General features: G+C 44.1%; 8 protein-coding genes across 8 annotated transcripts; 6 read left to right on the forward strand and 2 right to left on the reverse strand.

Moving 5' to 3' along the window:
- Positions 1-1,470: 1,470 nt before the first annotated feature.
- MELLADRAFT_118621 (uncharacterized protein) lies at positions 1,471-2,841 on the forward strand (the record flags this gene model as incomplete). The annotated part of the gene is made up of 4 exons (XM_007418650.1): positions 1,471-1,675; positions 1,754-2,247; positions 2,342-2,610; positions 2,692-2,841. The coding sequence occupies 4 exons, from the start codon at positions 1,558-1,560 to the stop codon at positions 2,816-2,818; spliced, it is 1,008 nt and encodes a 335-aa protein (XP_007418712.1).
- A 686-nt stretch (positions 2,842-3,527) lies between these two features.
- Positions 3,528-5,236, forward strand: MELLADRAFT_118622 (uncharacterized protein; the record flags this gene model as incomplete). The annotated part of the gene is made up of 3 exons (XM_007418651.1): positions 3,528-3,861; positions 4,372-4,794; positions 4,876-5,236. The coding sequence occupies 2 exons, from the start codon at positions 3,528-3,530 to the stop codon at positions 4,518-4,520; spliced, it is 483 nt and encodes a 160-aa protein (XP_007418713.1).
- Positions 5,237-5,592: 356 nt separating this feature from the next.
- MELLADRAFT_96232 (uncharacterized protein) lies at positions 5,593-5,898 on the forward strand (the record flags this gene model as incomplete). Its single annotated transcript, XM_007418643.1, has 3 exons — positions 5,593-5,605; positions 5,679-5,808; positions 5,856-5,898. The coding sequence occupies 3 exons, from the start codon at positions 5,593-5,595 to the stop codon at positions 5,896-5,898; spliced, it is 186 nt and encodes a 61-aa protein (XP_007418705.1).
- A 3,260-nt stretch (positions 5,899-9,158) lies between these two features.
- On the forward strand, positions 9,159-9,830 carry MELLADRAFT_69622 (uncharacterized protein; the record flags this gene model as incomplete). The annotated part of the gene is made up of 4 exons (XM_007418636.1): positions 9,159-9,219; positions 9,288-9,455; positions 9,530-9,681; positions 9,765-9,830. 4 exons carry the CDS (start codon positions 9,159-9,161, stop codon positions 9,828-9,830), a joined length of 447 nt encoding a protein of 148 aa, XP_007418698.1.
- A 929-nt stretch (positions 9,831-10,759) lies between these two features.
- MELLADRAFT_96233 (uncharacterized protein) lies at positions 10,760-12,156 on the forward strand (the record flags this gene model as incomplete). Its single annotated transcript, XM_007418644.1, has 4 exons — positions 10,760-11,063; positions 11,138-11,628; positions 11,695-11,966; positions 12,042-12,156. 4 exons carry the CDS (start codon positions 10,760-10,762, stop codon positions 12,154-12,156), a joined length of 1,182 nt encoding a protein of 393 aa, XP_007418706.1.
- A 257-nt stretch (positions 12,157-12,413) lies between these two features.
- MELLADRAFT_113905 (uncharacterized protein) lies at positions 12,414-14,645 on the reverse strand (the record flags this gene model as incomplete). The annotated part of the gene is made up of 5 exons (XM_007418659.1): positions 12,414-13,202; positions 13,296-13,463; positions 13,551-13,898; positions 13,964-14,389; positions 14,424-14,645. The coding sequence occupies 5 exons, from the start codon at positions 14,643-14,645 to the stop codon at positions 12,414-12,416; spliced, it is 1,953 nt and encodes a 650-aa protein (XP_007418721.1).
- Positions 14,646-16,307: 1,662 nt separating this feature from the next.
- On the forward strand, positions 16,308-17,537 carry MELLADRAFT_113906 (uncharacterized protein; the record flags this gene model as incomplete). The annotated part of the gene is made up of 5 exons (XM_007418652.1): positions 16,308-16,758; positions 16,829-16,900; positions 16,961-17,140; positions 17,162-17,288; positions 17,357-17,537. 5 exons carry the CDS (start codon positions 16,308-16,310, stop codon positions 17,535-17,537), a joined length of 1,011 nt encoding a protein of 336 aa, XP_007418714.1.
- Positions 17,538-17,674: 137 nt separating this feature from the next.
- On the reverse strand, positions 17,675-18,549 carry MELLADRAFT_113907 (uncharacterized protein; the record flags this gene model as incomplete). Its single annotated transcript, XM_007418658.1, has 5 exons — positions 17,675-17,799; positions 17,876-17,953; positions 18,019-18,138; positions 18,212-18,331; positions 18,393-18,549. 5 exons carry the CDS (start codon positions 18,547-18,549, stop codon positions 17,675-17,677), a joined length of 600 nt encoding a protein of 199 aa, XP_007418720.1.
- Positions 18,550-19,468: the final 919 nt, after the last annotated feature.

Below are 19,468 nucleotides of genomic sequence, written 5' to 3' on the forward strand. Positions count from 1 at the left end.
GAAGTACAGGAGCGCGAACATGAGGGGGCGCGCGATGGCGGAACGTCAAAACCTCCAAAGAAAGTATTGATATCGCGATGTCGAACACACAACGAACAGTTGATGGTATCACCCTGTGGCATTATAATAGCTCGCAAGACCTTCTATAAATCTGAATCTGTCACTAAAGTAAAGGCAAGTGAATAATTGACAGTCAAAAATTTGACAAATTGATCACTAACAAATTATGCGTTTTGATTGACAGGAATGGATCAAAGAGGTATTCCCTAAAGAAATGCCTCAAGTCATTTTCTACGATAACGCATGCGGTCTTTACTCGCATATTCGAGCCAACCCCGAAGACGCCTACCATTTCCGCAACACACTTTTGCCGGTGGACGCTTTTCACATCAAATCCCATAAGGAATCACACAGAACGTGCAGAATCAACAACGACCCTCACCTATTTCCGGACTTAAAACGTCCCGACGGCAGTTGGCGATTCAATTCCTCAGCGGCGGAAATGGTGAACTCGTGGTTTGGACGGTTCGATCCCATGTGTCGCAATATGCACCAAGTTAAGTATGAATTCTTTTTGGAAGAAATGATACTCCTGCACAACAGCCGCCTTGCAGAGAACCTTGCCCGTAGGAGCAATGTAACCTTCATAGGCAACACTGAGTACTCAACTTCCCCCCTGGGGACCAACTGACACCGTGTGTTGGTACTCGCCTAGCCCTAGCCTCCTTCACGCCATGATGAATAATAATAAATCTTTTTTTAATAATAAATATATGCATCCTGATGTATTATTCATCAGTAGTTATTTATTATCAATTATAATTTTTATTACCTTGTTGTCACATTATTACCGTATAAATTTATTATTTATTATCACTTTTCTTGTGTGAAATACGTTGTATACATTTTTAATGTACTACTTTTCCATTATTGTATTTGGCATCTTTCTCCATTAATCAAATAATTAATCATCATTGACTCCAGCTCAATGAGGAGTAATGCAGCCTCCCGATTGGATTTTTTCGGTTTTGATTTAAACGTGATGTAAGCATATATTGTAAAATTTTCCTAAACCACACGTAAGTGGTATAATTGGTATAATTGCGATCTCCAAAAGTTGAACTTTGCGAGTCATGAGGCAATAGTTGTTTGATCGCGACTAAAAAGGTATCACACGCTTTCCATTTGCTCAGCTCAGTCTTGCTACAAATCACCCATGGGAATAACTCAGCAAATCACAAAACCGCGCATGTAAGGATGGTTCCTTGGATCAATGATATCACTGATATCGAGTACACGGGCAAGGAGCACGATGACAACTTTATAAATTATTAATAAAATATTCGTGACCCCGTGACTATAATTTTGGATGTTCCTCATATAAAGTGTAATAATATATTTCATATTTTGGAATAATCCGCCGTATATAGCCTCATCCTCCTCGATTATCATTTTGTTATATTAGAACACCACGATCTCATATAACTAGTACAGTCAGACGTTAAAGATTGATTATTTATCCTTTAGCAATAAATATTGAATATTGTTATATTAGCAATGTCTACCCCGTTAGAAATTAACAGCACCATTGGCACTAATATTTTACACGAAGTTGCTCATCACCTTCCGGAAGATCACATTAACTCGCAGCCCTTAACCCTCACGGACTCTTCAGGTATGTGTTTTAGACACCGAGTTTGATTGTTCTGATTCAAACATCCGAAAGTTACTTATCATACTTGGCCAGTAACAGATAGCCAATATCTCGCCTTACCCGGCACTGTATCTGATCAAACCATTGAGGCAGTTCCGTATTACGAAGATTTGGAAGACCTCGGGAGAAAAGAGGAAGGAACACTTTATCGATTAAAGCCAAAAGGCTTTCGAAACACAGAAACTTACGATCAAAAGGAGGACGTAATTGTATTAGAAGACCGTGTCGTATTCAAGTGTTACCATGAGGTAGATGATAAAATGAACGATGATTGGATCGTACGCCGAATATACTTCAGTCACAAAGAAATACGTGGCTTAATCAGGGGATTTCATTTCATTAAATTCCACAAGTCGTGGGTTGACTTGCCTTCACAAGGTCGTCCTGAATGTTTCGCTCTTGCGGAAAGCAATCGCCACGTTGCCATGGCTTTGAAATCTTTTAAATACATGATATTCGTAAAACGCAAAAAAGGTACAGGAAAGGTTATTCCGAAATACCAAAAATGGTATTCCTACGCGTGTGCTATGGCGGTGAGAGTTTCTTGTTATATATATGAAAGCCTGATTAAAGCCTGATTATATCAGGCAAAACAGAGATTGACGTATTTATTTGCTTGTTATTTAGGTTCAGACATGCCATGTATTGCAGTCAGCAGGGTCGCAGTATGAAAATGACCCTCGTTGGATGATATGCGAGAGCGCTACCGATAAGTCTCACTCTTTTGTGTATGAGGACAACTTCCATAATCCTCCATCGGAACCTAATACTTGGACCAAACTTATCAACGCATTCCTTCACTATACTTACAACCTGAGCAATAATCAGACTTTGATTTCCAGTCTGGACTGTGATGAACACGGGCAGATCAGTAACTTGTTATGCTATGTTAGAAAGTGTGTATCTACGATCTCGGTCTTTCACTTACTGTATTCAAAAGTTCACTCCCCACTTACGCGTCTGATATCATATAATAGCAGCCCTCCATATCACGGCCGTGATGATCCGAAACTGGCAACTTTGATCGATCGCCAATTCAAGCTTTTTGAAGAGCAGCATGTTTGCAATAAGATTTGTGAGATGCTTGGTAACGTTCCTTTTTGAATTGTTGTAACCGTGATATGTGTCGTCGATATATATAGACTCAACCCTCAACCATGTATATACTTTAATTCTTTCGCGTTCCGTGGTCATGAAGTTTTAGTTCAAGTAATTTCTTACATCATCAGCAGTGATTTTAAATTTATGTGTATATGTCGTAGAACTAATTCGGTTCAAATCAATGTTTTGAAGTGAACCGATCTACAATATAAATAAAAGAAAAGACGCGCCGGTATACGGTAAGGTTTTCCATTGCCTTTATTCTACCCTAAAGGTTGAAAGGAAAGTTATCCTATATCCATGATTGACAATTCCACATCTACATACATCATGTGGACACGTTAGCCCTTTCACCGTGTCCACATGTTTGGATGGCTTCCATCCAAAGAATACACCAGATATATCTCGTATTTATGCACTTATGTACGAATATCAGTCACCTGCTTGAGTTATCTAATGTTGCTGAGCTTGGATATGCTTCCAGAGTCTGGAGCAAGTGAATAACAAACAAACACGCCTACCTGTTTGTTAGTGATGCGACGCGTAATGAACTAATCATTACGCGTCGCCGTCATATATATATATATATGGATGCCGGCGATTCTAGATCATCAACTTGTCTGCCATTCCCATTATCCTTCATCCTGACATTCGAATAGTCACATTTTCGCCTCTACCTTTTCTCACTAACTAACTAAATTGCTCTGACTTAATGCCTGCTATTCGCAACATAAAAAATCGTCCAACCCCAGCCGACCTTGCTTGGTTCAGATCTCTAGATGCCCGCTCCAAGTCGGAGGTTTTTCCTTTCCCCATGTCCGAACGTCACCACCCATGTGTTAGAGCCGGCATAGAGCAGTGCTACACTTGCAATAAGTTTGGACACAGTCGAATGAATGGGAAGCCTTGCACTAGCCGTGTGAAGGCGGGCGGTGCTCTTTTCAAAGATTGGCGTCGAACGGTTAATGGCTTGTCTTACAGCAAGGACAAGCTCAACATGAAACCTGAGGACCTTGCGCGTGCAAGTCTTGCAGACGCAAATCCAGGTAAGGACATTTCACTCTCAGAGCCGTTGCACAACGACCTTCTTTAATAAAAGGGCAGTTCAAGACGGGCCTTTACAGCCTTGACTTATTTTTTATGGGCTGCTCGGTCCCTTAAAATTTTATGTATATTTTTAACTTTTGCGAACCAGCTCTAGAGCTGGTTCACCAACTTGCGAGCGCTTATTTGGTCGTAAATTTTTTACATCCTTTGGGCTAAATAAAAAAGCAAGGTTTTTTTTCTTTCTTGTTTGAAAGTTTTTTTTTTTGTTTGTGTTCCTTGATGTCAACGGCCGTTTCGGAAGCAAAACAAGGATCAAGTTTTTTTTCTGCATGCCTCTTTCATTACCACGCGAAAAAAAGGTTAGGGGGACTCGCGAAAGAAGGTTAGGGGGACTTAACCTCTGAGGGTTTGTCGTACGTACCCATCCCGCTTCCCCTTCGATATCATCCTCATATCGACAATCAGCTCCAGATATTCGTCATCTCACCGATCACCAACTGATCTCACAGGTTCTTCATTTACGATATCAACCATATCAGGACTTCCGCATTACAACCCCAGGCCCTCCGACGCGGACCTATCATCAGCACGCCCTGCGTTTGGACTCTTTGGTCTTGGAACTACAAACGACCCCCAGGTAGTTGGACGTTCGGTTTGATATAAATCACGCCCGACCTGTGGCTTTTGTGATCCAAGAAAACACCGGTGTGATTCCATTTAGGTCCTCGATCAATCATCCACCGCTTTCTCTTTATCCGGCTTCTTGGTTTCATATCATCCACCCCTTTCTCTTTATCCGGCATCTTGGTTTCATTCATTTTGATTTTGATTGATTCGACTTTTGACCATACATACCTCTTATATCTCAACTCTTCCTGAAACAATATTCATCTCTTATCTACATGCCAACTACGATGGATGCCACAGGCAAGGTCAGTGATTCTGTGTAGCACTTCGTGATGTTATTGATGTTTGCAGAAACTTAACATACGACTGACTTTTGTTTTCAATAGGCTCCCCGCAGAACCCGTCGCACTAGGGCACAAATCGAGGAGGACTTGTTGGCCTCAGGAATACCCTCTTCCAATCGAGCAACGCCTTCAGCCGTGAAAAGATCCCGACTGGCTGCCCAAAAACGCGCACGCGCCGCATCAGAGGTGGCCTCAGCGAAACAAACTCGAGATAGTCCGGCGTTCCAACTAGTGGATTACCAAACGATTGTTGCATACCTTGGTCGACCGAATATCTGTAATGCTCTTTTTGGAGGGGGAAGCCAGACTAGGGTATCTGGACTGCCGATGAATCCACAGACTATTTTAAATTCGCTCGCGATCAAACTGAACAACAATTATAACATTCGCAACAATTCGACAGACATGCGACTGAATGGCCGAGTTTTACATCAACGGTTGAAACGTTTCAAGTCGAAATACAGCAAGACCAAAGCTTTCAGTTTGAAGACGGGGAGTGGATTGTCCGCGAAGAACGTTGCGGACGGTATTCACAACATGCATGACCTTTTAGAATCCATGTGCCCATGCTTTGAAGACATGGACATTTTGTTTCGTGACAAAGGGAACATCAATCCCTTTGGCATTCTCGAGACAGGCATTTCCGAAGGGGTCTCATCGGCCAACGAGGACGAGAACGAGGAACTCACCAACAATCTCGACATCCATGGTGTGGAGAGTGATGGTGGCAGTACCACCGATGGCCATGATCACTCGCTCATGGCCAATCGTAGTAAGTCTTTAGCACTCTCCCTGGCCCCTTTGCTTGAACATTGATTCAATGTTCCTTTCGACGTCCAACAAAGGTAATCCCAAGATTATGGCCACACAACCGATCTCCAAGCAAACCATTTTGGCTGGCCGTCCACGTTTCTCTAGTCCGGACGCTGAAGAGCTCGAGGCCTATCAGGAGTTATTCGAATCGCAAGTACCGCCGTCCCAAGATGGTCCAGTTCAACCATCCAATGATGTTCCGACACCAGAACAACTTCTCAACTCGCACTATCGCCGTTTTCTGGACAATGATATTCACTCTCCACCACCGACCCCTAAACTGCCGATGGCCACCACCGAAGCGCCCGAGTTAGTTTCCAATATGATCATCAAGCACTCGCGTGCCCCTCCTTGCAAGACCTCGAAACGCAAGGCTTCCAAAAAGGACACTTTGACAGCCGAAGAACGCGCTTTGGATTCCTCCTCTGAAGATGACGACACTTTGCCAAAAGTCCGCGCTGCTAATCGTTCAACTCTCGCGCGCCGACCTGTGGACCCACTCCCGTCAATTGACCCTTCGACAGTGCGTGGCAAGGAATTGAAACATCCTGTGGCTACGGCGATGCAACAGGGTAATGCCGCTAAAATCGAAATGCTTCGAGCTGCGAATGAGTGGCGCCAAGAGTTTGACGCTGCCAAACAGAACGCGGAGGTTGAAGCGCGGAAATCCGACCTAAGTTGGGCGAAAGAGAAATTCTTTTTGGAAAGAGAGGAGGAGCGCAATCGACTCGCAATTGTGGCACGCAAGGAACGCAAAGCTTTTTGTGAAAAGCTAGTACTTGAGGGAAAGAGCCCCCAAGAGCTGGAGGCCTATCTGCGTCTCGTATATCCCGACGAGGGCCAATGGTAAGTGATGGTGCAATCCTTTCTGAGTCGTCGTTTTGGCCATTCTTTGCTGATTCCCAACTCGTTTGATCTCACAGACCAGTTCAACGTTTGTTAAGTTATCCCGGTCATGTTAAGTTATCCCGGTCATCAAGTTCAGTCGTCTTCGTTATAATTTTACTTTTATGAAGTATATGTATTTCACGATTTATTACCTTCATATCCTTTGTTGCCTTCTTATATGTTTTCTTGCACCAAATTGCTTTCTTTCACCAAATCGCCAATATGTGTCTCCTTAAGATATGAAATTGAATGTGTCTCTCATGGTGTCTGTCTGTTTGCTTTTGTTTCCAACACACGTGACTTAAGAAATTAGTATGAAATTGAATGTGTCTCTCATGGTGTCTGTTTGTTTCCTTTTGTTTCCAACACACCTGTTTCCTTTTGTTTCCAACACACGTGACTTAAGAAATTAGTATGAAATTGATTGTGTCTCTCATGGTGTTTGTTTGTTTCCTTTTGTTTCCAACACACGTGACTTAAGAAATTAGTATGAAAATAGTATTAGTTGTTTCTTTTTATAATCATCTAAAAAGCGTGAGTGTGACATTTCAAAATCCAATGATCAAGCACCTCGCATGAGAGTAAACAAAGTGAGAGTACATAGCCCATTCATTGCAAGGTACTAGACAGACTTATAATGGCAAGAAAGATTAGAAACACGAAACAAAGAGGAGGAAGAGAAAAACAAACACCGAACCGATCACTCACATAACCAAAGGGAAGACACGGCAAATAACGAAAGAAAGAAAGAAGATTTCAAAAAGAAGAGAAAAAACAAGGCCAAGAAAACAAAACCAATTGAACCTCTCGAATGAATAAAACCTCATTGCACAATTGGGAGGCCGCCCGATTCCCAGTTGTACGCTACGGCGTGATCTCGCACAGCCTCCCTTTTAGATCTACCACGTTCCATCATACCCAAATCTGAAACCGCCTCGCGATTGCTTTCTAGGCCGGCTTCACCTCTGTCTGCCAAGATCAGATCATCCGGCTCATCCTCCCATGCATTGCCGAGTCCTGCCAACATGTTGTGGAGTATGATGCAACAGCGTACCCATCGCAAGATATGGACCATATCTTCTCGCCGATTGAGAGCCAAACGTAGCCCTTGAAGAGACGCCCACCGAGCCTTCAGGATACCGATGCAATGCTCGTTGCGGACGCGAGCCTTCGCAACACACCAGTTAAACTGCCTGTTGCGCTCAACGTACGCTGCCTGGCCTTTGTATGATGGCACAACAGTTTCCGAAGGAAGATATGCGGAGTCCGCTATTATGTATTCCCCTATGTAAGGACACGAGGTTTCAGTCGATCGATTTGAACAAACAGCTCAAAGTGAGAAAGAGGTGACTGACCTTTGTCAAAATATTTATGTTGATTGTTTGAAACATCTGTTTTGCCATAAACCGTACTATCACAGCACGAACCCGGCCATCCCCCATAAACATAAGTTATTCTCCTGTCGCAATCACATATAATCTGAACATTGATGGAGTAACGGTGCTTTCGATCAAAAAACACCTCGCCATCACGTCCCGGTCGCTGGAAGAGGGGGATAGTAGTGCCATCCACAAATCCCACACACCCGGGGAATCCGTCGCGTTCAAGGACCTTGGAAATCGCTTTGCGTCGATCCGATTTGGGCCATGAAACATAGTGATCGCCCGCGTTGAGAATGGCGGATATAACCCTGCGGGTGCAGTTGACCACCGAGCCACGTCCTACTTTGTAGTTTCTCGCAAAACGTCCGACAGAGGCGCCATTACCGTTGCTTCCTAGACGTTCAAGTGTCATCGCGAGTTGCTGTATCACCGGAGGTTGAGGATTGTGGGTATTACATTGAAAGACAGGATCTTGATGTATCAAATTCAAAAGCGCGAGGAATCCTTCTGGGGTTGTTCGCATGGCCTGACGAAAGTCTGTCCTTCTGGTATGCAACATATCGCGCAGGTCGAATGGGTTGGCCAGTTGGACTCGAAATCAAGGCTGGAGATAACGCCTGGAGATGATAGTAGACAGCATATCACCCCACTGCAACTCGTCGTCAAAAAGCTCGTCATACAAGGTCGCCATCAAGTTGTCAGATGGAAAATAAAACCTTCCATCACTAGGGTCTAGTTGGCGGTCTTCATGTCCCGGCGTGTCTGTCGCCGCATTCATATGAGCGAACAAACACAAGGTGGTCAGATCTCGTATGGCGGTCACTCGGTCAGATACTCGAGGCATGGTGAGGAAAATGAGCAGGAGGAACGCAGAAGACTTGACGTGTGAAAGAGGTGGGTATGTTTGATGCGAGGTGGATATCAGTTAGACAGAGGACGTCAGAACGATTTACCAAGTGTCTCCAAAAAAAACATGTTTGGAAAAAAAGCACTTGGCAAACGCACTAACGAGGTGATCGAGGATGTCAAATCAGGAACACATGGAGGTTTTTCCAAGGTTGTACCTGATTTTACAAGGCCGTAAAACCACATTTTACGGCCTCTGCCACTCTGCGAACGCAAAAAGACAGGCGCGAACACACCTAAAATTTGTGTTTGCTCAAGCGCGGCGCATTGTCCGCGACTTTGGACTTGAACTGCCCTAATTTAAAGCGTCATATTGTAGACGAAGATGAAGATAGCATGGCCGAATTTGACTTGACACCCGAGGATTTGGAGCTCCTGGATTCAATTGAAAAACGCGGTGAGTTCCGTTGTAGCAATAAGAGATGAAATTAACTAAAACAATATCTATCTAACACATTTTTTTAGTTAATTTCATACCATCCCCGGTCGTTTCCCAAGAGAAGTCTGAGTTGACTTCTCAAGGGCCTTCAGACGTTGAGGATCAGGTACTCAGTACCCAACCAGTCGGTTCTTCTTTCTCTACCAATGTCAGTTTGTCTCCCCATGGTGGAAATGAAAGTAGCGTAATTATTGGTACGTACGGTAAAATTTGCCCTAACAAGTATAATCTATATATTGATAATGTACTTTAATATCTCTTCGCACAGAACAACCGGTCGAACAGGGTTGTAGTCACAAAGTCATGCCAATGAATCATGAGGCACTATCAAATGCCAGCGCCACCGCGTCTTCGAGTGTTATTGGAATTGCTACAAAACCTACATTTATTGATGATAACCATAAACTCGAATGCGTGATTGTGAGTGTAATTTTGATTAACGCAACATCTTTAATTTGCGAATATTGGCCATGTCAATTGATAATAATTCGTTTTTCCCGTAGGTGGATGAAGATATATTGGGATATTACCATGAGCCTCAATCTCATGGTTACGCTAACATCATGTAGCGTAATTTACGCGAAATGGTATATGAAGAACGCCTGTGGTGAAATTTACCATTTAAATTTTGACGGCCATATATACATTTATAGATGGCCTTTATAGGAGGACCACATGCCGTGGTTGTAATTGGAAAGTCAAATGTTACTTTATTACTATATATACATGAATTGTCTGAATGAGGTGTTTACCTTTATAGGTGGTCCACACTTCGTGGATCTTGGATATTTAAATATTAACTTATTACTATATACATGAAGTGTCTGAAGCAGTTGTTTCCGAAATTTATAGGTGGCCTTGCGACATGCCCTGGTTATTGGATATTAAAATATTATCTTCTTATCTATATACATGATTCGTCTGAAGAAGTTGTTTCTCAAATAAGCGTGATAGAGATCAATATAAATTACATGTATTTGTTCAGCTATTTATTTATATATATATATCATCCAGCGTGATTGATACGGCCATTTGTTTATGTTGTTAGTCTATGTCTTCCAATTGGTTTTATTGAAGCGAGGAATTGATTATCTGGTTTTGTCTAAAACACTGAGTACAGCGAAATTAACAATTTCCAGCCGAAAATATCTCAGCATTTTGGAGGTGATTGGATGTGATCGGATGTGATCGGTAACACCTAATGATGTTATTCACCATGAAAGATCCTATTTCCCAGTGATGAAGTATCATTATATTGGTCATTTGCGAAACCACATTTGTTTATCAATAATGGGTAACTAATGAACCAACACATTAATGATAATGAATCATTGATGTTACGTTTGTCTATCTATTTTGTAAGATATCATCATACTTCACAAAGGACACACACAACGTGAGTGAAGATACAAGCCACACAATATATATACATTTGTATCAGATGTGCTGCTAATATTTCGTTCCTGACAGCAATAACTCATAACTCGTGTTAAGCATTATGCCTTCGCGCAACCAAGGATCAGAACATCTTACTACTTTATCAGATGCTATAACCTCAACGCCTGACATAACGGAACCTCCAACTTCACCCACATCTTCCACTCCAATTATTGAATCATGTAAAGACCCCAGCCAACATGCCAGTGGAGTATGTGTTGGCGCGGATAAAACACCTGAGGTACTTGGGGGAACCGATAATCAAGACGAGAATAACGACACACAGTCTGAAACCATTGTACGTTCTGGTCGAACTTCTTACAAGGCGAGGGCCCCGCGTGCTGTGAGACACAGCAACTCTGAAGGTGAGTGGGACAAGTTTTATTTATTAGTACTAGTATTAAATAACAATGTCATTGTTCCTACGTCATGGCCTCAGTTGCTTTAGGACCTGGCTTTATAATATTAGTATCTAATCCCATCCGCACTTGCACCTTGCGACCGGACTTACCATCAAAACGTGCCGCGTTCCTTTACCACATGAAATACTTTTACGGCGAAGGATCCAATCCAACATACGAACCGACTAACTGCACTGCTCTATCTGAGGCAGTTGTTTTATTTCAACTAGGTAATATAGTTGACTTTTCAAAATCCAGAGACGTCAACGAATGGCAAGCGCGTGAATTACAAGGCGACGGTGTTGAGATTCCGTACGCCAGTGTAGCTAGGTTTCACTTTTCTTGGTCTTATTCGGCTACTTCCGGCAGGGAAAGAGCCCTTGAGCTTGTCAATGCTCATATTTATGTTGCGAGCATGTTAAAATTGTTCAAAGCGCGGTTACACCAAATGTGGAAGGAGGAATGCCTGCCTGAGGGTTACTTAGCCCAACAGTTCCGCGAATGGTTCATACGTGCGGCTGCGTTACACGTAAGTGCCTATGTTTGATTTTTTCTCTGGTAACTTATTAACATTCGCCATGTGCTGGGTGAACAGGTGCCGCGCGTCTCATGTTTGCAAACTATTGGCTCTCTCGACGATGATGTTCCCCGATGGATGTTGGTGGAAGTTAAACCTGAATCTGTCAGAACACGTTATGTTTATCAGTCGTGCTTCAGGGACACGTTGCCCAAGTCTGATCCTTGGAAGGCGTTGTTATTTGCATTCATTCATTATGCCTACCAACATAGTGGCGGAGTGACTTTGATCGGTCAAATAGACTGTGACCAATGGGGTAGTATCTCTAATGTATTATGTTTCAATAAAGCGTAAGCAATTTGTTAACATCTTATTTGGCACGTATAAACTCACATCTGGTGTCTAATCATTATGCATTTTGTTAGATCGTACTACTTGGAAAATAGTGATAGAATGGATATGCCTTTTTTTGATTTTAGAGGAGGACATCAATGTGACCAAATATGCAAAGAGATGGGCTTGGCCCGATTAACTCTATGATTATTGTTTTTTTCATTTATTTCGTTACGTATTTTAATTATTTATCAAAATGTGTGTGTCATTCATCTCACTGAATATGTGTATATTTTGAATAGTACTCGCTGCCTCAAGTGTGTATGTCTTCTCAATGAATCGGTGCCGTTATATATAAAGTATGATGTATTGCAAACATCATAAATTTACAATCCTTTTGATATATATACAAGTGGTGAGTCAGAACAAAGAAAACAAGAAATGAAACAAACAAAATATAAACTTCATGTAACCAATTTAGGTCTCTTAGATTTGTGTTTAACTGCGCTTGCTTTACCAGGTCCAGATTCACCTGCTTTATCACCTGATTCCGCTGCTTTAGCAGCCTCAGCTTTCTTGGCAGCGACTTCTTTCCTAATTTGCTTCCAAACATGATCGAATTGGTTCAACCCATCTTGTACAACGCTTTTGGGGTGTGCTGAAACAAACGCGACAAGTTCGTGTCTCTTGCAGTTGTCCATCCACCGGCGATAAAGGGAAGCAGTTGACGGTACATAAGTCATTCCTTCGCCGCCAAACAATTGATTCCAGGCGGAGGGAATGCTGATCTTATAGTCTCCGGTAGTGAGTTCAAGAAATTTGAGCATCCGCTGCATGCTGACGTTGGTGGGCCACTTTGGGGTCTTTGTGCCTATTGTTTCAGCATGTTCTGATGGGTTGACATTGGGAGTATTGTCGGCGCGATCTGCTAGAGGTGGAGGTGAAGGGGGTCCTTCGGTTGGTAATTCGGGTGTGGCGCTTGATGAATATGATCGGTTGCGTATAGGCGATGTTGGAGGTGTAGTTGCTTCTGGTGCAGTACTTTCGGTCAATAACTCAATGATCGGAGGGCAGCCCGGATCGGAATGCCCTAAGGTGTCTAGACGGATATCCGGTTTGTGCAACGCAATGTTCACAAGTGCGAGTTGTTGATCGAGACCCTTGCATTGGCTCTCTTGGAGAGAGGGAAACATGATAAGGATTCGTCGGCAATCCTCTGGGTAGGTCTCCAGAATTGATAACCGTAGGCCAATCTACAAGGTAACAGGATGTGGTTGTGTGGTGAGCCAATCCAACACGTTTTGTATCCACTTAATTTTAATATCCTTAATTTTAATTTCACTTACCCAATGTTGTTCCGCATCACTCCACACTTTCAATCGCTGATTGGATATTACGCCTAACTCTCGCTGTACCATTTCCGTTAGGTCCTGTGATTGGTCGAGTTGAAATCGGGGCCAGCTGGGTATATATTCTCGCCAAATTTCGCTCTCGATGGATGTTCCCCCGTGGTTCTGTTTATAATTCTCATGTGAGTAAAGTAATAATACATATATATTTGATACCATGTATTAGGATAATAGGAATCACAACCAACTAACATTGGATGCGCCCCACACCACAATGGTAACGGTGTTGTTGGCCTTTTCTATTTCTTCGTTCTGTCTACGCTCGTCCGCTTGGTGCTTGATGGCAAGGGTACGAAAAGCGTAGGCCTGGTCGCATTGACGCCTGTACGTATTACCACCCCCCTGGGTGGCTGGTATGGCGAAGTGAACATTGTTCGACGCAGGAGGTTGAGGTGGTGTCGGGGTCAAAGTTAAATCTATGGTAGTTGTGACTGTGGATTTTACTGCTGCCGGTTTGGGTGGTTTGGCCTTGTTCTTGGCTTTGGCCTGGGCGGAGTGTGGTACACACAGGTGAGTATTCGGATTCAGCTTCACACAGCACTGGATAAATACAAAATTTTCAGTAAGGCATGTGATATGAAGAATTGAGGAAGTAAACTGCTCACGTCGAAGCATGCCTTGGCGTTACATGCGTTGTTTCTCCGATTCAAGTGACCGCTAGCGGTGCTTCCATCGACCCCACCGCACTGTCCTCCGGTAATTAAACTTGTGCCGGCCTGGTTTCGACTGACTTGAGGTTGTCCCGTGATTCGAGCAGCGTTTGGGTAAGGCGTTGGAGTGACGGGCGAGCGCGGTTGCTCGCGTGGTGCATCATTGGCTGATGGAGGGTATTGCGAGTTGAAGTGAGGGAAAGCGTCGTCGGCGTCGGCCTGTTGGTTCAGCAGATTTTGCAATTCCATTGCAAACACGTAGTCCTGATCTGTTTGATCGCGCTTCCGTTTCTGTTGCCGAATGAATTGTTGGTTGTGTTTGATGAGGGCTTCGTGATAAATGGCGCGAATATATGTTCGACAGTAGCCTCCAAAAGGACACTGCAAAATAAATTCGATTTGATTAGTAACTCACTTGGTTGGGTCCGCCACACGTGATGTTGTCATATCTTACACTAATGCCAATCAATGGTCTGTTAGGCTGGTTCTTGGGTTTGTAGTAAGTCGTGGAGTGAGGTGTCTTGCTAGTACAATTAGGTGATTCACAAATCACGCCAGTAAGTTGACGTTTTCGACTGATATTAATCGGAGGCAGTGGCTTCGACGGGTCCAGAGGTTTCAAGTTTGGGGTCGCCATGATCAGAAATAATGATCGATTTAATGATACGGGAGGGGATGTGCGTCGTTAATTTATTGTTTGTTCTTTAATAATATCTGCGCGTGGGTTGAAATATCTACATTGGACGTACTTATTCCCGTGAGGCCTCTTTCATTGTCACTGATGTGTGGTGTTGGAGGTGAGATGTTGGCCAATCGGTCTTCCTTGATGAAATGTGACCGGAACGGAGGATGAGCACGCCGTTTTAAATGCCATTCGGAAGGTCAGGTGGGTGGGATCGCCGGATGAGCCTCGTCGACGACGCAAGCAGATGAGTAAATCTCTTTTCGTCAGTGTCGTGTGATACATGTCACTCATTTCCAGATTGGGATGGCTGCGATTTGTAAGTAGCCGAAAAGTAGTGAGTAGCAGTAGCCGCTACAAAATTTCACAGCCCTTCGGATACTCCCTTGAATTAATACTCCGGTCATTAAAAAAGCGCTATCAGAAATGATAATTGAATGGCTACCGTTCTCCATAATTGTCAAATCGAGAGTATCAAAGTTGGCATTTGTGGCCACGCATTGACTCGCGTACACACGTCAACCCAGTACTACCTGTGATGGGACGTCGACCTAGGATAGAATGTCAACCAAAGTTAAAATGCTATGACTACAACTTACGGAATTGAGAACCCAAAATATCCCTGTTAACCGCAACGGAAGATAGTCACCATCCAGTGGTACATTTTGAGCTTGTGGACGTGCCATCTCGTTGACGCAGAGGCTTTGCGGTATTACAGAACTTTGATTTGTTTTGATGGAGCTTCATTACGTCAGGGTCTCAGTTTCAACGTAACGCTATGTACACGGTGCATACCCCGGACAGGGTACCTCAAACCGCGGGCCATCACGGCTCAGTGAACCTCAATGGGACGACATCGTTTCGGTACCAATATCAAAGATCAATGTAACATCAGAAGTGCCAATGTCGCAGAGCCTCCGCAGAGCTGGCTGACGATTTGCAGCAACAGTAGAAGTCTGTGGAGGCTATATTCGAAGAACATAACTGCAACGGTAATTGTCATGAGGGGACCAAGTAAAATATGGGGCCCGAGATTTTTACAGACTACGATTTACAGACAATAATGTCTGTAAATCGTGATGTCTGTAAAAATCAACTTTCTCCCGGAGAAAGTTGATTTTTACAGACATTCTCAAAGGAGGAATGATCGCAAGGGAAAATGGATGTATGATATCGACTGCAAAATTCTGCGGTGGGTGTCCAAAGTCGAATTTTGCGATTCTTATTTCGAAGTTTTTGCAGACGTTAATGTCTGTAAGGAAAAAAGATGCGTAAAAGTCAATAAAGTGCCTTTATTATGCAAATTTGCAGAGCATCCATCACAGACGTTTTGTTCCGTAAAAAAGGGTGTCTGCAAATATATTTCTCACGAGGGTAATATTGAATTTTACAGCTCTTATTCCGAGCATAATATGACCAAACCAAAAGTCAAAGGAGTTGGACTTAGGATATCAAGAACGTTATGATATCATTAAGACACAATATCCTAACGGGAAGACTTGTTCGAGAAGACTCCTTCAGATCATTCCAAGTCGTTCTTAATCAACGTTCTCCATTCCACATTACCTTAGTGAACATCCAATCCCCATCTCCTCCATCATAAACATTAACAACATCATGGCAATCCGTCCTAGGTGGTGGTTAAACCCCACACCTGAAGAGCTCGCCTGGTTTAACAGCTTATCACCCCGCTCCAAGTCCGAAATCTTTCCTTGGATCATCACCGCAAGATCCCATCCAGGCATCCATGACGGATTGGACCAATGCTTTCGCTGTGGCGAGCTCGGCCACAGTCGCATCACCACTGGATGCATCAGCACCAACCCGTTCCCTCGTCAACCCCATTTCGACACTTGGCGTCGAGCGAGCAATGGAAAGACTTACACCGTGGACATGTTACGCATGACCGACGCTGCTCTCGCTACCCAAGCTGCCCAAGCTGCCCAAGCTGCTCTCGCTGCCCAAGCTGCCCAAGCTGCCCAAGCTGCCCAAGCTGCCCAAGCTGCCCAAGCTGCCCAAGCTGCCCAAGCTGCCGAGGCTGCCCAAGCTGCCCAAGCTTTCGAAGAAGGTCAGTTGAATGAACTCTCCTACCTACGTTGGAAACATTAGACTGGGGCTTACTTGCGATGATTAAACAGCGATCGAAGCGCCAATCACATTGTCTTCTGACGATCTCGATCTCCTTGACGCCATCGAGGAGCAAGCTGCTGGTAAGCGCCTTCCTCTCTCTCCTTACCTAACGGAATTCCAATCGTGACGCCTGCAATTAGCCTCAATGGCAAGTCAAGCTGCCACCGAGGGTAGCGGAGGAGCCACAGAGCCCACTCATGACGAGTCCAACACCAACAACAGCCGTGAAGGTTCAACCAGTCGTGAAGGTTCAACCAACAATCACGAAGGCCCAAACATGACTCAAGAGTCCTTCCATTCTTTTACTGTAGAAGGGACGTGTAAGTTTATCATTTCATCAGTTATCAGCCATTCACACAGGATGGCTGATAACCAATCCTTCGATAGCCACGGTGGCCAGTCAAGAGCCCAGTCCAGGGCCAAGCATTCCTGGGAACATAGGTGCTCAAGCGTTGCCAAACATGTCTCGTGAGTGTATTACATTTGGCTTTTTCCTTCTACAATACTCATGAGATCACTCCATTTGGGTGGGCTAGGTGGAAGGCGCGCGCAAACCCTACCTCCTGGTTTGTAGGTACAAGCAAAGTCTTGTTTGCTTTCACCGAAAGGTACAAGTCTTGTCCAATCGATCGACACAGAATGTATTTCTATTACGAAGAGGAACTAAGAAGGGGAACTAAGAGGAGATGTGATATTATTATAGACGGAAATATCTAAACCATTAAGAGGAAGCAGGTGGAGGAGGGTACTGAATTGATATAAACGGAAATATCTTGAAACTATTTTGTGTCTTTTTTTCTTTTACTTTGTACATCTCCCCAAAAGCTAGGGAATGATATCACCAATGTTGAATTCTAAGTTTTCCTACGCTTAGACTTCCTTCTAGTACCACTAACCGCCGACTCTGGGCTAATGACTCCCGTTTCGGCAGGGTCAATGGGCACAAGCTCCCAACCCTTCCAACCTTTTTTCGGAACAACTGTTGCACAACAAACATGTAACAAGCATGTGAGCCACGAGCAACAACTAAAAGAAAATGATTGTGAAAAACTCACCGGGTTTGGTTTCTGTAATCCCCTCCGCTAAAGCATCCTGTGCTTTTGAATTGGCCTTGCGACGTGCTTTGGCCTTGGCTGTGATGGGTGGTAAGACCATCAGTATGTCATAAAAAAGTAACAGGCAAGGTGTCAACACTAACCTTTCTTTATTCGTCGTTGACTGGATGTCGCGCCGGTCTTGCTTTCATCAGCTGTTCCTTCCTCCCCATCCTTGATCGCGTCTTTCTTTTTGAGGGCCTTAGTTTGGTTGTTGGTGTTACCTACTTCGGAAACAGCACGAATCATCTATGGTCAGGAAAAACCATGAGGACACAAGAAAGCTGAGTTGCTCACTTCGAGACTGTGACCTCCTCAGCTGTTCCTCTTCATCGGTGTCTGAGATCAAAATGTTATCGATTTCCTCTTGTGTCATACTTTCCATGGCGGCCTCTGGTTTGGCGGATGAGAAAGACCCTTGAATGATATGTGATATGTGAAGAATCAATAGCAATAATAAAAGAAAGTTATGACTCACCAGCTTTCACATCTTGGTCAGCTTCGGATTGGTCTGAAGCAGTTGAATCATCTAGCGCCTTCTCAGCCGCCGTGAGAGCGTCTTCGCCTTTGTTCTTTCGTGACTTCATAGTTTGAGAGAACGGGATATCGCCATTGATATCAGCATTGGTCTTCATGATCTTTGCATTGGCAGCCTCGATAATCACGGCTTCGTCAGTCGTAGGTTCTCGGGAGTACATTGCCCAGCTTGTACTCGCCATAGCTCCACCAATACTTTCCAGGTCCCGACTGCTCAATGTTGCAATACCTGCATTCTGCAAATCGTTGTGGTGCCATACCCCGGTAAGGCCTCCAACCGTACGTACCACTTGACACCAAAAGTGTCCACCTGCCCAAAAACCTCGTGCACGCATGAAGTAATCAATACCAAACAAAGTTAATTTGTAAGGCAAGTTACACTCGGCCTGCATCCTCACCATTTCGGGTCTCTTTGAGTCTGATATCAAGAATCTCGAAAGCTCGAGATGCACGTAGAGGTGAGGTGGAGGAGGGTTAGGTTCGAAAGACAGCTGGTTTCTCTCCACAAATGGAGGTGAGCCCTCGTCCAATTTCTTGCAGGCTTGACAGTGTCGGTTAGAAACTCCGCGGATTCCAGCTGGAGAGGTCCATTGAGCGATCAAATCGGATGTATGGGCATAAGTCAATTGCCCTTGAAAGTCTTGAGGACAGAGGTTGATAGTATTCGTGGGAATTGTTTCGTTAATGCGATGGGAAGAATCGCGAGAGCAAACCAGTTTGCGGAGACGGTGGAGACGGAATAAAGACCTCGCGGGAGCTGGAACAGACTTGCTGTTATCTCTTGCGTCGAAAATCAACTCGAAGAAGGTCCTTTCTGTGACATCTCCCAAGTGGCGCGCGAGGACAGAACCTTCATGACCTTCGTATAGATGTGATTGGTCTTGCCTTTGGAGGCGTGGAACCATAGAGGAGTGCAGAGTGCATGCAAGCACTCTGCAATCGAATCGAGCCAGCAGCGGTTACGGCGGCCAGCGGTGGTCGACGCAAAGAAGCCCTGGAAGGTGGTGACGGGGTTTC

This window comes from Melampsora larici-populina (assembly GCF_000204055.1).
Source record: "Melampsora larici-populina 98AG31 unplaced genomic scaffold MELLAscaffold_99, whole genome shotgun sequence".
Classification (NCBI taxonomy): domain Eukaryota; kingdom Fungi; phylum Basidiomycota; class Pucciniomycetes; order Pucciniales; family Melampsoraceae; genus Melampsora; species Melampsora laricis-populina.